At 41.8% G+C, this 14,159-nt stretch overlaps 1 protein-coding gene across 13 annotated transcripts in view; it reads left to right on the plus strand.

Moving 5' to 3' along the window:
- The window catches only part of RBFOX2 (RNA binding fox-1 homolog 2), a 275,300-nt gene that overhangs the window by 157,414 nt on the left and 103,727 nt on the right, over positions 1–14,159 (plus strand). Inside the window, exon 1 of one of the 13 annotated variants that reach the window (XM_029953606.1) lies at positions 8,478–8,514. The exons of the other annotated variants lie outside the window; for them this stretch is intronic. Coding sequence (XP_029809466.1) covers positions 8,488–8,514 — 27 coding nt within the window. The 5' untranslated portion in view covers positions 8,478–8,487. Of the gene's footprint in view, positions 1–8,477; positions 8,515–14,159 lie in introns of those variants that run through there. 13 annotated transcript variants of the gene reach the window in all.

Below are 14,159 nucleotides of genomic sequence, written 5' to 3' on the forward strand. Positions count from 1 at the left end.
GACACCAATATCATACTGTCTTACAGGGATGTGAATATTACTGGAACTAGTAGACTTCAGATAAGTGATAGTGAACTGTCATAAATATCAGGTATACATTGTGATTTCAGTGCACACCTGGAGAAAAGATAGTTATAATCTTCAAAACTCATTTTTGAACAGTGGAATGAAATGGATAGATCTACCATGGTCATGAGCTGGAAGACTTGATATTCCTAGGATATTCATTCTCCTCAAACTGATCTTTAGATTCAGTGTAATCTCAATCAAAATCCAGGCAAGTTTTTTTTTTTTAAATAGAAATTAACAAGCTAATTCTACAATTCATGTGGAAATGCCAAGGACCTCAAATAGCCAAAACAGTTTTGAAAAAGGGAAGGTTGGAGAACTAGCATAGCTTGATTTCAAGTCACAGTCATTAAGACCGTGTGGTACTGGTGTCAGTACTGAGGTGTACACCTCTTAGTGGTTATGCAGGGAGATTGTGTCAGGTTTTGCTGCCTTACAGACTCCCCAAAACGTAAGTCCTTCAAACAGTAGTCATCATTTACCTGCCCTCAGTTATGCAGGTCCGGAATTTGGGTGCTTCTTCTCAGCTGGCATCTGGCGTGGCTGGGCCTGGGCGGTCCGGGATGGCCTCACTTTCGCATCTGGTGGTGGGCGGGTCTGGGGAGCCCGGCTGGCGCAGCCCGTCTCCGATCCACTTCGTTTTCCGTCCGTCCTCACATGGCGGTCTCGGGGTTCCAGAGGGCAGCCAGGGAGGGCCGGCCCGGGGAACGAGCACCTGTCGGGCCCCTGACTGCTTCGCGTCTGCTAACGGCCCAGTGGCGAACGCAAGTCACAAGGAAGGCTAAGACCAGTTTCAAAAGGTGGAGGAAAAAATTCCACCTCTTCGTGGGGAGGCTCTGAAATTGAGTGACGATTTTTGTAATCTGTCACAGAGGTATTATGAATGAGATAAGATAAAAGTTTCTGTGGAGGGTAGAAAGCTCTGTTATATAAGACAATGTATGTAGAATCATTTGTAGCCATATTTTCCTAACAGTATTTGAATATATGTAATTATTTTCTGCTTTAAATGGTGTATCTTTGGTGCGCCTAGGTGGCCCAGTTGGTTAAGCGTCCAACTTGATTTTGGCTCAGGCCATGATCTCATGGTTCATGAGTTCAAATCCTGTGTCAGGCTCTGCTTGGGATTCTCTCTCTCTCTCCCTCTCTGTCTGCCCCTTTCCTGCTCGTGATCTCTCTTTCTCTCTCTCTCAAAATAAACAGTTAAAAAAAAAATGGTATATCTTTACCCTTACCCTTTACGTACTGTCTTTCTGGATTTCCAGTGAATGTCTATTGGCCCATTTTTTATGGATAACCTTTTCCTTTTTAGTAGTACTGATGTAGAGTGAAAGAGTCATGAAGGACACTTCTAACAAAAATTTTAATTCCTGCCTTACCCGTTTGCATGCCGTCTCTCTCTCCATTTCAGCCAAGCATGGCTTATTCTCTTATTACCCATATTTCCTTCAGTACCATGTGTCATGCAAAGGAGTCCTTTCTGTGCACAGCAAAACTGTGATTTGCTGTTCTCTATTAGGTATAGTTTGAAGCGTTTCCATTGGTGTAGAAAAGTCAACAATTCTCAGCAGTACCTTGCGACCAACAAAATTTTTACATGAATTTTTTTTTAAATTATTTTATAGTTTTTTTAAATTTTTGAAGCAGAGAGCCAGACCATGAGTGGGGAAGGCGCAGAGAGAGAAGGGGACACAGAACCCGAAATAAGTTCCAGGCCCTGAGCTGTCAGCACAGAACCTGATGCGGGTTGGAACCCATGAACTGTGAGATCATGACTGGAGCCGAAGCCGGCTGCTTAACTGACTGAGCCACCCAGGCACCCCTTATGTGAATATTTTTGAATAGGCTCTTGAATTCGTGCCATATGTTTACCTGTCCTCTTTCCTGTAATCGTGCTAGGTGTGGCTCCGCCCCTTCCACCCTGTGTCTGCACTTGGGATGCTGTCCGCTGCCTCGGAGCCCCCCACGCCTCCCCACCCCACCTGGAAAACTTCACACGTTTTCCATAATTCATTTCAAGAATTAACTGCTTGTGAAATATTCCTGGCTTCCGTTCCTCTGGGGAGTTCGATGGTGGCAGTGGTGGCAGCTGTGGCCTTTCTCGAGGGTCACTCTGTAACACACGTGGCATTTGTGGAGTGGTATTCTGATGTTTATTGTTTTCTTTCTGCCCCCCCCCCCCCCCCCCGCCACCAGCTCTGTGAGAGTTTTTCCTACTTCCAGGGCTTCATACAATGGTGGGGATATCTTGGTGAAGGAATGGGTGTGGACTGAATGAACACATGTGAGATGGACTGTTCACAGTTGTTAATTCATTTCGCTCTGATTTGTAGTTGCAAGTCATTGCCATTGGGCATGTGCTGTGTGGAAGGTATTACCTTAATTCTTTTTCTTTTTTTAAGTTTAATTTATTAATTTTAAGAGAGGGGGAAAGGAGGCAAAGGGAGAGAAAGAGAATCCCAGGCAGGCTCTGCACTGCCAGTGAGGAGACCAATGCGGAGCTTAACCCCCCAACCAAGAGATCGTGGCCTGAGCCGAAGTGGGACACTTAACCGACTGAGCCGCCCTGACGCCCCGGCATTGGCTTCATTCTTTGAGAGAAATGCAGAGTTGAACAGACAGGTCCTCCCTTAAATAAATCACTCAGTGGTTTAATAAGCATTGCTAAAAATACAGAAAGTGCTTAGTGTGCTGTAAGTCAGCTAAAGGTAAAGTACCATGAAGTTCAGACAAAAGCGGAATTTCCTGTGGCCGGAAGTAATCAGGAAGAGCTTCGTGCAGCAGGTAGCATTGAAGGTAGACCTCCAAGGGGTCTGTTTGAAGGTTTGGTCATTTTGAAATGGGCAAGAGCACCATATAATCAAAGGCAAAAAACAAGACAAGGTAGTTGAGTCCATCCACCCTGATAGAGGTGATAGTAGGTAGTTGAATGTATCAGTAATTCTTTTTGTACTTTATTGTCACTTGGAAGACAAAGAAGTATTTCCAGACAGGAAGCTGTGTTAAAATTTACATGCAGGTGTTCTCTGTTGTTCATTCTGACCACGAATATTAATTTTGCTGCCATCCTGTTACTGCTGTTACTAAAACAGCTCCCTCACACAGAACTCTCAATCTGTTTGCTAAATTCAGTTATCTTTCCTAAATTCTCATATTTTAAACCTTTCTGTACTTCTTCTGGACACTGCTATATCCTCTGGTATCAATTTATGAAACACTTTCCCTAGTGTAAGGGACGCAGGATAGAAGAATAGTCCTCTATGTCCTGACTTTTGTGAATAGTGCACGATCCTGCTTAATCTTTTTATCCTTTGTTGCTATTTCTGCCTCTAGCAGTGAGTATTCCTTAAGGTTCTATATTCAGCCCTTTGCCTTGTCTCCACTATTCATTCGTTCATTCGTTCTTTTTCTTTTTTTCTCTATTTTTCTTTCTTTCTTAAAGTACGTGGTGGTGGTTCTGTAATGTTCTGGACTAAATCAGCGTGGGAAAACATTGCTAATTTTGAATCTCAACCACATTTTCTGCTGTTGGCTGTTCCTCCCATACATGAAGTTGGCTCTTCTTTTCTGACCCTGACCTCTCCTCTGGGCCTGCCACCTACAGCACCTTGAGCACTTGTTAGACATTCCTGTTGGATGTCCTGCCACAACTTCAAACCGGTGTCGGCTTCTGATTTTCCTGTCTTATCAGTGTGATACTTACTTGGCCAGTCAGCTAGACTTAGAGCCTTAGTGTTAGATTTAATTACCCTTTCTCTTCTACCCTGCACCGAACAGTCTGCACTTCCCGGGGATGCTCTCCTACATCTCTGCCTCCATTATTCCTGCCGCTGGCATGTGGTTTTGCATTAAGAATGTGTAGACAGTTGTGATTGTAGCCTCTAATTGGCCTCCCCACCTCCGGGTGGTTCTCCCTTTTCCATTCTTCCTATGGCCACCAGAGCTTTTGTAATAACACTCCTTCCTTCTCAAACTGTCTTTAAAGATAAGGTCTGAAATGCATAGCTGGATGTCCTAGGCTCTCCACAGTGATTCCAACCTGCTTTTCTTAGCATTTGCCACTGTTTACCCACAGTCGTCTAGACTGGTCACATTGACCCATAAGTAGGTCTTGTGTATTTCTAACTACGTATTTTGCCTATATATGAGGCATATTCTCTACCTCATCCCCTCCATCCTCATCTGTCTCGAGCTCTGTCTTGTCTTGAGCTGCTGTGTTATCCCTGTACACAGCAGTAGTTGGAATCTTCTAATATTATTGTCGCTAAAACTAATTTTATACCTTAGAGCAGAAGTCCTTGCAGTCTGTGTTAGGCATTCTATCGTGAGGCCTAACTAGCATCTTTGGACATTCTTGGTAGGATTGTGGCATAGGCAGAAGGGAAGGAAACAGAGAGGAGGAAAAACAGAATGAGAGAGTAGAAAAGAGAAGAATCTCAAATACTGTCTGGCTGTCCAGCACTTGGTAAGTCTTGAGATGCCTTGCTTGTAGGTGGTCCCGGTCACACCGCACTGTCCCCAGCCATGTCCCAGCATGGGGCTGATATGGTAAACTGTCTGCTTTATCCTCAGCAAGACTTAAATTTCATGAATCTCAAGGTGGCTTCTAGATATCTCACTGTTAAATATCACTAGGTCTGTTTCTCTGATCTCCTCACATTCTGTGTAACACACACATGTAGGTATGTCAGCCGTTGAAACCCGTGGTCTGTGGGTCTCTACTAACGAGGTGCATGGAAATATATACAAACAGCCATTTTCTGTGTGTTTATAATCAATGAGTAAACAAAGACTTTCATACTATGAAAGCAGTCATAATATTGCAAAATGTGTACTTTTTCAAATGGCGTATTTTTTAGAATTTAATTTGGACTAAATTATTGGTCTTAAATTATAATTTAAAATTTTTTATAAGAGGTAAGTCAAAAGGCAAGGAATATGGGAGTTCTGATTCAAATACTGAAATACTTTACCTTTTTTTGAAGGGGGCTAATTATTTGAACTAGACCTGGGCACAGTTTGGGTAGAATCTAGGTAAGACATGATTAAGATTGTTTTTCATCAGATAGTGTATAGTCAGACTATCATGTAAAGTAAAACAAACGTGATAATACAGAGACTGAGAAAGAATTGCTAGTTTTTAAAGCACTTATACTTAAGGAAGATCTTTGAATTTTGATTCTCTTAAACCTACAAATTATAGGAGCATGAAAGGCTAATTTAAGTGTATTTGAATATATCAGAAGTTTATCTTTAAAGTAATAAATGAAAACCAGTTACCCCCTCACCATCCCACCCCCCAGAGATGTAGATTTTCTCATATGTATGTGTATAAATATGATATATGTTACATATAATTCATAGTATATATGTGGAATCTATTGGTATGTCTGTCAACCAGTAAGTTATGTATATATTTATGTATGTGTACTTTCACATAAACATGTAACATAGATATATAAAGCTTACAAATTAAATATGATTTATTGATTGATACACAGAGATACATATGTGCACTTAAAAATATGGAATTACACTCTCTACATTATTCAGCAATATAATTTTTTTCACTTAATATCGTAGTCACATCTTCTCACATCAGCTCTAGAAATTGACAAGGCTCGTAATAACATGCATGGAGACCATTTTCACATTTAGATTATATGGGTTGTTCTTAGGGTGCTGGAGTGGCCCAGTTGGTTATGACTCTTGGTCTCAGCTCAGGTCATAATCTCACTGTTCGTGGATTTGAGCCTTGTGTTGGGCTCTGCGCTGAATTGCGGGGCTTGCTTGGGATTCTCTCTTCCTGTGTCCCTCCCCTCTCATGCTCTCTCTTTCAAGATGGATAAATAAACTTAAAACAAATTATATCGGTTCTAGAATCTAAATTATAGTGTGTCATCTTAAATACAATGCCATCTGGGAACTTCATCTTCTGTAATTAATTCACCAAATATTGAACAGCGTTGACTCATGAAGTTTATCAGCCATAGTTCCTTATCACAGCCCTCTATGGTTTATAAGTAATGTCATCATTTCCCAGTCTTTGTATTGAGAGGAATCTTGATACCAATCATATCAAGGATGTAATAGTGATTTAAGATGTTAATTTGCAAGTATGCATGTGGCCAGTGCTGCTGTGTATGGAATGAAGTGGAGTGGATATGGAATGGCACGGTGTACAGGAGGAAGAGGGTCAGAGAATTATTTGATTTATGATTAGAAGTAGAAATTTGGTAGAAGATTTTATTACAGAAAAGTTACTTTTCTTAATTACCACTTTAATAGTGGTATAGGAGATAATTAGAATGTATCTTAAAGGCCTTTAACATGTGACAAATTCGATCAAAAATGTCATGAAAATGTTATGAGGTTCTGATAATCTCTCTTCAGAAAAAAGAGACAAAGCCAGAGGCCCCGAGTTGTGAGAAAAGCGATACTGTGGGCGTGTGCATTAAGAGCAGCTTTAAAACAAATGTGAGAAGTGACTTACGGTGTCTGATTTTGTGCTGTAGCATCCACTTGCCTTTTGGTTTAACCTGTGCGCTTATCTCTTTCCCCCCAAAATGTAAAGTCCTTGACAACTGGACGGTGTCTGTTCATTTCTCCGGTGGCACATACTAGATGTTCAGTAAAATTGTAAAAGTGATACTGAATCCATGCATTGTTGCATCTCGTGTGTAACGCACAGACTCAGTACACCAGCAGTCCGAAGACAATCTCATACACGGTAATGGTCCGTCCAGCCAATCTCTTTGAACCGACTTCAGGTAAACGTTCAATCAAGAGAACTATCTTAGATGTGCTAAAGCTATTTTGACTCTTAAAAAACAATTTCTTCTGAACAACCCTAAACTAAAATCCAGTGCCCATAAAAGGAGACAGATTGCACCGCGGGCGGGGGCACGGCAGCACGGAAGCTCTCACAGATGCCCTATAGTTGCATTTAATCCTCCTGGTTCAATCTTACTGAAACACTTTGTAATATTACTGGCTCTCCAAGATTAGGGCGAGCATAGCCCTTGAAACTAATTTAGAATTATTTATCATTTTGAACTTTTGAGTGTTTGCCCCCGGAGAGGGGATTTCTTAGGAGCAATAGTTATAAATAGTGTGCCCCTCACTAAGCATTCACTCTCTGCTCAGTTATGTCCTGTTTTCTAAGAATTGCTTAGCAGGTCTCTGGTTTTATTTATTTGTTTTTATTTATTTTTTTGTTTTTTAGCAGGCCTCTGGTTTTAGATAGGCCGTTTCAAGTTTGAAAACCGAACCTGCCATGCTTTATCAGCCTGACTTAACACCTGTCCCTGTTTGTTACTGCTTTTAATATCTGTTCTAGAAATATGTGCGCACATGTGTGTCTGTATAAAACGGAGGGCGGGGAGAGCAGCTTCCTAAAGGAGGAAGAGCAACTGGCTTTCTGAAAAGACCTTTCCACCCCCACGTCCTTGCAGGCAGGCCGAGTTAATCCTGACGTGTTTGACCGGAACAGCTGAGAGGGTGCCTTGCGTAGCTGGCGGGCTCCAGTGGACTCCTGCGGCCTCGGCGTGGGGGCCACCTTCCTCTTTTCTCGGGCTGATCCTGCCAGCTGTCCTGGCCTCCGAGAGAGCACAGGGAAGGAGGTGTTAAATGATACACAAACATACACTGTCATGAAAGGGATCCCTTTACTGCATGTAGCAGCGTGACTTCTTTTTTCTCCCATTCCTTTCCACGACAGAGGGGTTTTATACTGTTAATCCTAGCACCTGTCTCTGCCGGAGACAGTTAGAAGGGGGTGAGTGTGGCTTGTGTGTGTATACGCACGCGTGTGTGTGTGTGCGCGCGCGCACCCACATGGACCCCCCCCCCCAGGAGGAATAGAGAAATAATACCAGTCCCATCTGCCTTTCCATGTCCTGGATTGGGAGTGTTCCCTCTGACGCATTGAAAGCCTGGAACATACATATCATTTTGGATCCTGGATACCTTGTGCTTCCTACCGTTGTGGGCTTTTTGGTTTTTGCCACTTTAAGGAGCCCGTGTTCCCTGTCCTGGCTGTCATTCTCTGCCTCTTGAGTTTCTGGTGGAGTTGTCAGTTTGAAGCCAACAGAAATAGCAAGTCTCTAGTACAGTTTTCAGTCTGTAACTAGTAACTCAGTTGGAGCTTTTTCTTTTTTTGCTTCCCCTCCCCGAACGTTTCTCCTGGGTAGCGTTGAATGTTACTGGAGTGGGAGCCCGGGCTGAACCAGGCTCCGACTTCATCATCTGAGCCCGCGTACCTATCTGCGCAGACTGGGCGCCAGCCAAAGATTTTTTTGGTGCCACCTAGTTGCTTTGGACAGGACAGCCAGATCAAACAAGGCAAAGGCGCAGACACTTTTGGTACTGTCTTTGTCTGCAGATACTTTCCCCTTTGCTATGTATGGTGTATATTGTATGGATTATCAATACCCTGTTGTCCAGGTAAGCTGAGGGTTATAACTTTTTTTTTGGAAGTGCTGTTTGATTGACGTGAAGGTTTTATGGTGGGACGAAATGCTTTTAGAAGCTTTCTCTCTTTTGACCTGGTATCACTCAGGGCATAGATTTCCCCTAGTATTTTGCTAATTTGCTGAAACAGAAGGTTTGAGATTTATAGTATTGAGTGCTATATGGGGGAGGTTGCTTTCAACTCTAGAAGTTCTTGAAACTTCAGAGAGATCCGTGTGTGTGTGTGTGTGTGTGTGTGTGTGTGTGTGTGTGTGAGAGAGAGAGAGAGAGAGAGAGAGTGTGTGTTTAAACACAGCGGGCTTGGCATTATAAATGTAACATACTAAATCACTGTATTATAGTAAACCGGAGGCGTCATTTTGAGTAGATGAGAAGCACAGATGGTGTCTAAATGTTGCTGTTATTTTTCGGAAAGGTAACGTCCAGTAGAGGGCACTCTCTGCACGCTTCCTATTTTAGACTATTTTGTGATGGGATTAGTGGCATCTTATTTATTATCTTACTGAAGTCTAGAATCAGAAAATTTTAAGTCCTTATCAAGTATATTCCAGATATCTACTACTGGCCTTTAAATTAGTAGCAGTAGAGTGAGTGAAGCTGAAGAATCCTGGATTCTGATTTAAGCTATAGTGTTAACTGCTTCCATGGTGTGTTCAGACAGCTTCATTTTACTTGATTTCACTATCCCTGCATATAAAATGAAGGGGTTGCACCAAATGACCCTTCATATGTCATGATTCTTTGAAATATTAATGGATTGTGCTGAAAACCTAGAATAGGAGGATAAAAACAGTTCATACGGTTAATTTCGAATTATAGATACAGTTGTTTTCTGTTTGTTTTGGTTTATTTTTATTTTCATGGTACTTCATTATTTTTTCTTCCAAATGCCATTTCTCCGATCATTAGCTCCTAAGCTGTAGGTTGGGCAGAAAGACACAGGGTTAAAGGAAGTGCCAAGCCGACCATTACATCCTATTATGTATTTTGGGCCGAAAGGCTAACCAGGCTATTTTTAATTGAACCTATTGGGTGAGCTCTCCAGAGTAAACTCCCAGCGCTCATTCGTGTCTGCCAGTGAAGTCAGATGGGAGGGGATGTGGTTGTGTTTCTTTAACTATGCCTCTTATATTCTGTGATATACACGTGTTTCCATTATTTTGAGTTATTCAGATCAAGAGTATTTGCCACAGTGAGGTTTTGATATATTTGTGGGTCTTACTTACCTGCAGACTGTTTCTCTACTGGCATAAAACAATAGATTGGTCCACATAACAGTTTAAGGCTGCAAGTGCCATAAGACTAGATTAGAAGCAAAGCTTCTTACAAGTAAATATTGGTGTGCTTTTGAAGAGAAACATCTGTGAACAGTATTTCTCTGAGACCCAGCTAGCAAAGCAAGGGACTTGTAGTCACAGAGAAGTAAAATTGTCTGCAGGAAAAAAACCTGAAAAAGCAAAGATGTTCCCAGAGAAGATTGAAGTATCAGAGATATATGAAGAAAAATAATTTTAATGTATAAAAGAAGTTTTGGGGTAGAAAACGGGCCACCTCCCAACAAGGGAAAGCTGGTGGGACGGATTGAAGAACTCCTGTTTAGAAATGACAATGTTTGCTGAAGTCTTTTGCAGCACAGTTTTTATCTATTTATGACAAAACGTATTTGACACCCCTGATCGTTTTGTCGTGAAGATCTAGTATTGGCAAATGTGGTGCTCAGTATTTGAAACACCACTTTCCTGGCTTTGCTCCATTTAGTAGGAATATTCTATCTGAAATTAAGGTAGCTTAGAAATGCAGGTAATGAGATGTTAAATTTTAAGAGCACACATTCCATTCCACCCCATCAGGGAAAATGAATGAGATTGAAAAAACAGTTTTAAGTCGAAGGATCCAAAGCTGTTTTACAATCTTATTTATTAATTCAGTTAGGGTAACAGTTTTCTTCCAGTGCATTTGTAAATGGGTAACAGATTGTTGTTGGCTACCTAAATTCTTATCTCCACTATGGTTATAAAACTTTTTTACTAGCTTCTGCCATAGTCTTACACTGAGTTAAATTAAAGCTCCTCACTAGGTAATGTGTGTGATTAGGTACTGATGCATTATGCCAGCGGAAATCGTGGAGGATATGGCTGAAGGGTATTTTTTTTCAATTAAAGATTTTGCACCGTTTTTAAAAAAATTTAAATAGTTAATCACCAAGTTGGTTTCCATATAACACCCCGTGCTCTTCCCTACAAGTCCCCCTCTCCACGACCATCACCCCGCTTCCCCTTACCCACCCTTCAGTCCTCAGTTTGTTCTCAGCATTCAAAAGTCTCTCATAATTTGCCTCACTCCCTCTTCCCAACTCTTTTCCCCCCTTGTCCCCTTCCCATGGTCTCCTATTAGCTTTCTCCTGTTAGACCTCTGAGTGAAAACATCTGGTATCTGTCCGTCTCTGCCTGACTTATTTCGCTTAGCATGACTCCCTCTAGGTCCATCCACTTTGCTACAAATGGCCGGATGTCATTCTTTCTCATTGCCATGTAGTACTCCATTGTATAGATAAACCACATCATCTTGACCCATTAATCAGGCGATGGACATTTAGGCTCTTTCCATGATTTGGCTATTGTTGACAGTGCTGCTGTGAACATTGGGGTACATGTGCCGCTATTTGCATCTGTTTTTAAAATTATTTCTAGAATTGCTAGTGTTGAGATAATGAAATAAAGAGAGTTCTCCTCAACATAAGGCAATAAAGTATTTTCAGAAGTTGGCCATTCATTGCTCTTATTGTTAATAAAATCATGCTTATCTTAAGAGTGTGCAATTGAAATTGGTTACTTTATTAGTTACAATTTAGTAGAGCTAAATCTAGACCAAATCAGGTTAAAATACAGGCAGAGTGAGTAGATAGGGGCTTGCTAGATATGATTTAAAGGACAATCACTACAAGCTCCCTGCCGAGAAAAAAAAATCTATTTATTGAGAAACTATCCCTGAAATTATTCCTCTGGGTTAAACATTACTGCCTCTGGCTGGATGGTTAAAATATAACTTGTTAGGATGGCTACTTTAAAACCAAAACAAAAAACAAAATAAGTGTTGGCGAAGATGTGGAGCAGTTGGAACCCTTGTGCACTGTTGACGGGCATGTACAATGGGACAGCTGCTATGGAAAACAGTATGGCGGCTCCTCAGAAAATTAAAAATAGAACTCCCATATGGCCAGCATTTCCATTTATGGGTATATACCCCCAAAGTGGAAAGCAAGGTCTCAAAGGGATATTTGTGTGCTGTGTTGACGGCTGCGTCATTCACAACAGCCAGGAGGTGGAAACAACAGTGGATGCCTGGGTCACTGGAAAAGGGTAATCCGCACCATGGAATAGTACTCAGTCTTAAAAACAAAAAACTCCGACATAAGCTGCAGCATGGATGAACCGTGAGGGCAGTCCTGCTGAGCGGAGCGAGCCAGTCACAAAAAGACAGATTCCGTCTGGTGCCACTGAATGAGGAACTGAGGGTAGTCCCATTCCTAGAAACAGAAAGGCGGTTGGTTGTTGCCAGGGCCTCCACGGGAACAAGGAGAATGGGGGGCTCCTGTTTAATGGATACAGAATTTCAGTTTTAAAACATGAAGAGCGTTCTGGAGATGGATGGTGGCGGTGACCGCCCAGGACAGATCCCTGTGATACCAGTGGGCCCTTGAACAAGACAGGTTGGAGCTGTTGCGTCCACTTTTCTGTGGATTTTTTACAGTTTTGTAAATACATTTTCTCTTCCTTACGGCATTCTTACTAACTTTTTCCTCTAGCTTACTTTATTAAAAAAATACAACATATATTACATTCAGCATACAAAGTATGTATTAATCAGCTGTTTATGTTATCTATGAGGCTTCCAGTCAACAAGTTTTGGGAGAGTCAAAAATTATACATGGAATTTTGACAGCATGGGGGATGAGGGCACCTAACCCTTGTGTTATTCAAGGGTCAGCTGTTCTAGAAAATCGGAGGGGTCAATTTTATGTTCTGTGTATTTTACCACAATACAAAATATTGAGGGGAAAATGCAGCCGGTGTCGCAAGTTAGGGTTTCCCTGTTGTCACTGGTTTTCCCGAGACAGTTTTCTTAACCTGTCACCCACTGAACACTGATTATCGTTTCGAGGTTTTGGGGGAGTTGGAGGAGGAAGAAGCATGTCTTCCCTTCCAGGGTGTGTAGCTACGTGTCTGGGTTTGTGAGTTTAGGACAGCCAAATACAGCTTAAGGATATTAGGCTTCTGGAAGATGGGGAGACAGAAAGCTGCGGGTCTGAGGGCCGCCTTTGCCTAGAGCGCGCTCGAGTCTGCAGAGTGGCCGTGGAGTGGACTGGCCTGTTGGCTGTCCCCTTCCTCGTGGGAAGGCGACCCGGACGAGGTATAAGCATATGTGTGTTCTTTAATTTCTCATTTTGAAAATTATTTTGAGTACCTACTGTGTGCCAGGTACTGTGCCAGGCACGGGGATTTGGTGGCGAAGAAGACAGGAGAACACCCGGTAATGTGGTCAGAGAGACACGTCATACTTCGGTGTTCAGTATCGCACACTGCAGTTTCCCAAAGATTCCTCGGCTGTTATTTTCTTGATAATCTGGTTATTGATAAATGTTTACATCCCATCCCATTTTCATACGTATCTAATATTTCCTTAATCTCTCAAAGAATACAGAGAATGTGCACATAATTTCAGTTGTATATATGACTTTAGTCGGGTAGGCTTTGGAATTTTTTAAAGACACAAGAGTATATTACTCAAATCTAGATAATAACTTGTGAAGTAACGTTCTCTAATTTTTCTCGCCTCACCTGTGTCTCAGATAAGTATGTTACTTGGGGTTTCGTTCTAAAGGTTTGGTGTTTGAGGGATAAGAAATAAATATGAGGCTTCTTTAGGCTTTTTAAGCATATGCGACGGCGCCTTTTCGAGGCCGGGGGCTCTAGGTACCCAGACCCTGTGTAAGCGAGAGGAGAGGAGGGAGGAAAGCATAGAATTACCTTCACTTTGGTCTCATTTATGCTAAAGCGGACGTGCGGGGAAAAGGATATTAAAGTGGCATTGTTAGAGATGCTTCTGGGAGGGTATTTAATATCTATTAGGTATAAACTGTTATTTACGTTGAGGGTTATTGTGTGGGGGTGTGCTGTGAAAAGCCTTTATAACAAGTTTTTATTGTTGCAGGAAATGCTGTCTCTTTAATGTTGCTTCTCACTTGGGTGTCAGAGGCAGTCTGGGAAAGTATGAGCAAAACCTCCCTTGTAGCCGGGGACGGTTGGATCTGCTTTTACAGCATTGCTGGTACGTGGGTGGGAGGCACGGAAGTTGAGTCACAGCTAATGTAAAATTGTGAAGAGCAAGAGCACCTAAAGTTGTGAGGGGTATTTTTTTGTTTTTGTTTTTGTTTTTTTTGGTTGTTTCTTAATCAGTGAGCATTATTTTGTCTAGAATCTGAACTATTCAAATAAAGTTAAAAATGAGGCCTTTCTCCCACTCTCTTTTTGTCCCTCTTCCTTTCAGCTTCAGATTTCTAAGATACTGAAGTAAATTTGTAAATCTGAACCTATTTCCAAGTACCCTTTTAGAAGAGA

This window comes from Suricata suricatta, chromosome 10, assembly GCF_006229205.1.
Source record: "Suricata suricatta isolate VVHF042 chromosome 10, meerkat_22Aug2017_6uvM2_HiC, whole genome shotgun sequence".
Taxonomy (NCBI): domain Eukaryota; kingdom Metazoa; phylum Chordata; class Mammalia; order Carnivora; family Herpestidae; genus Suricata; species Suricata suricatta.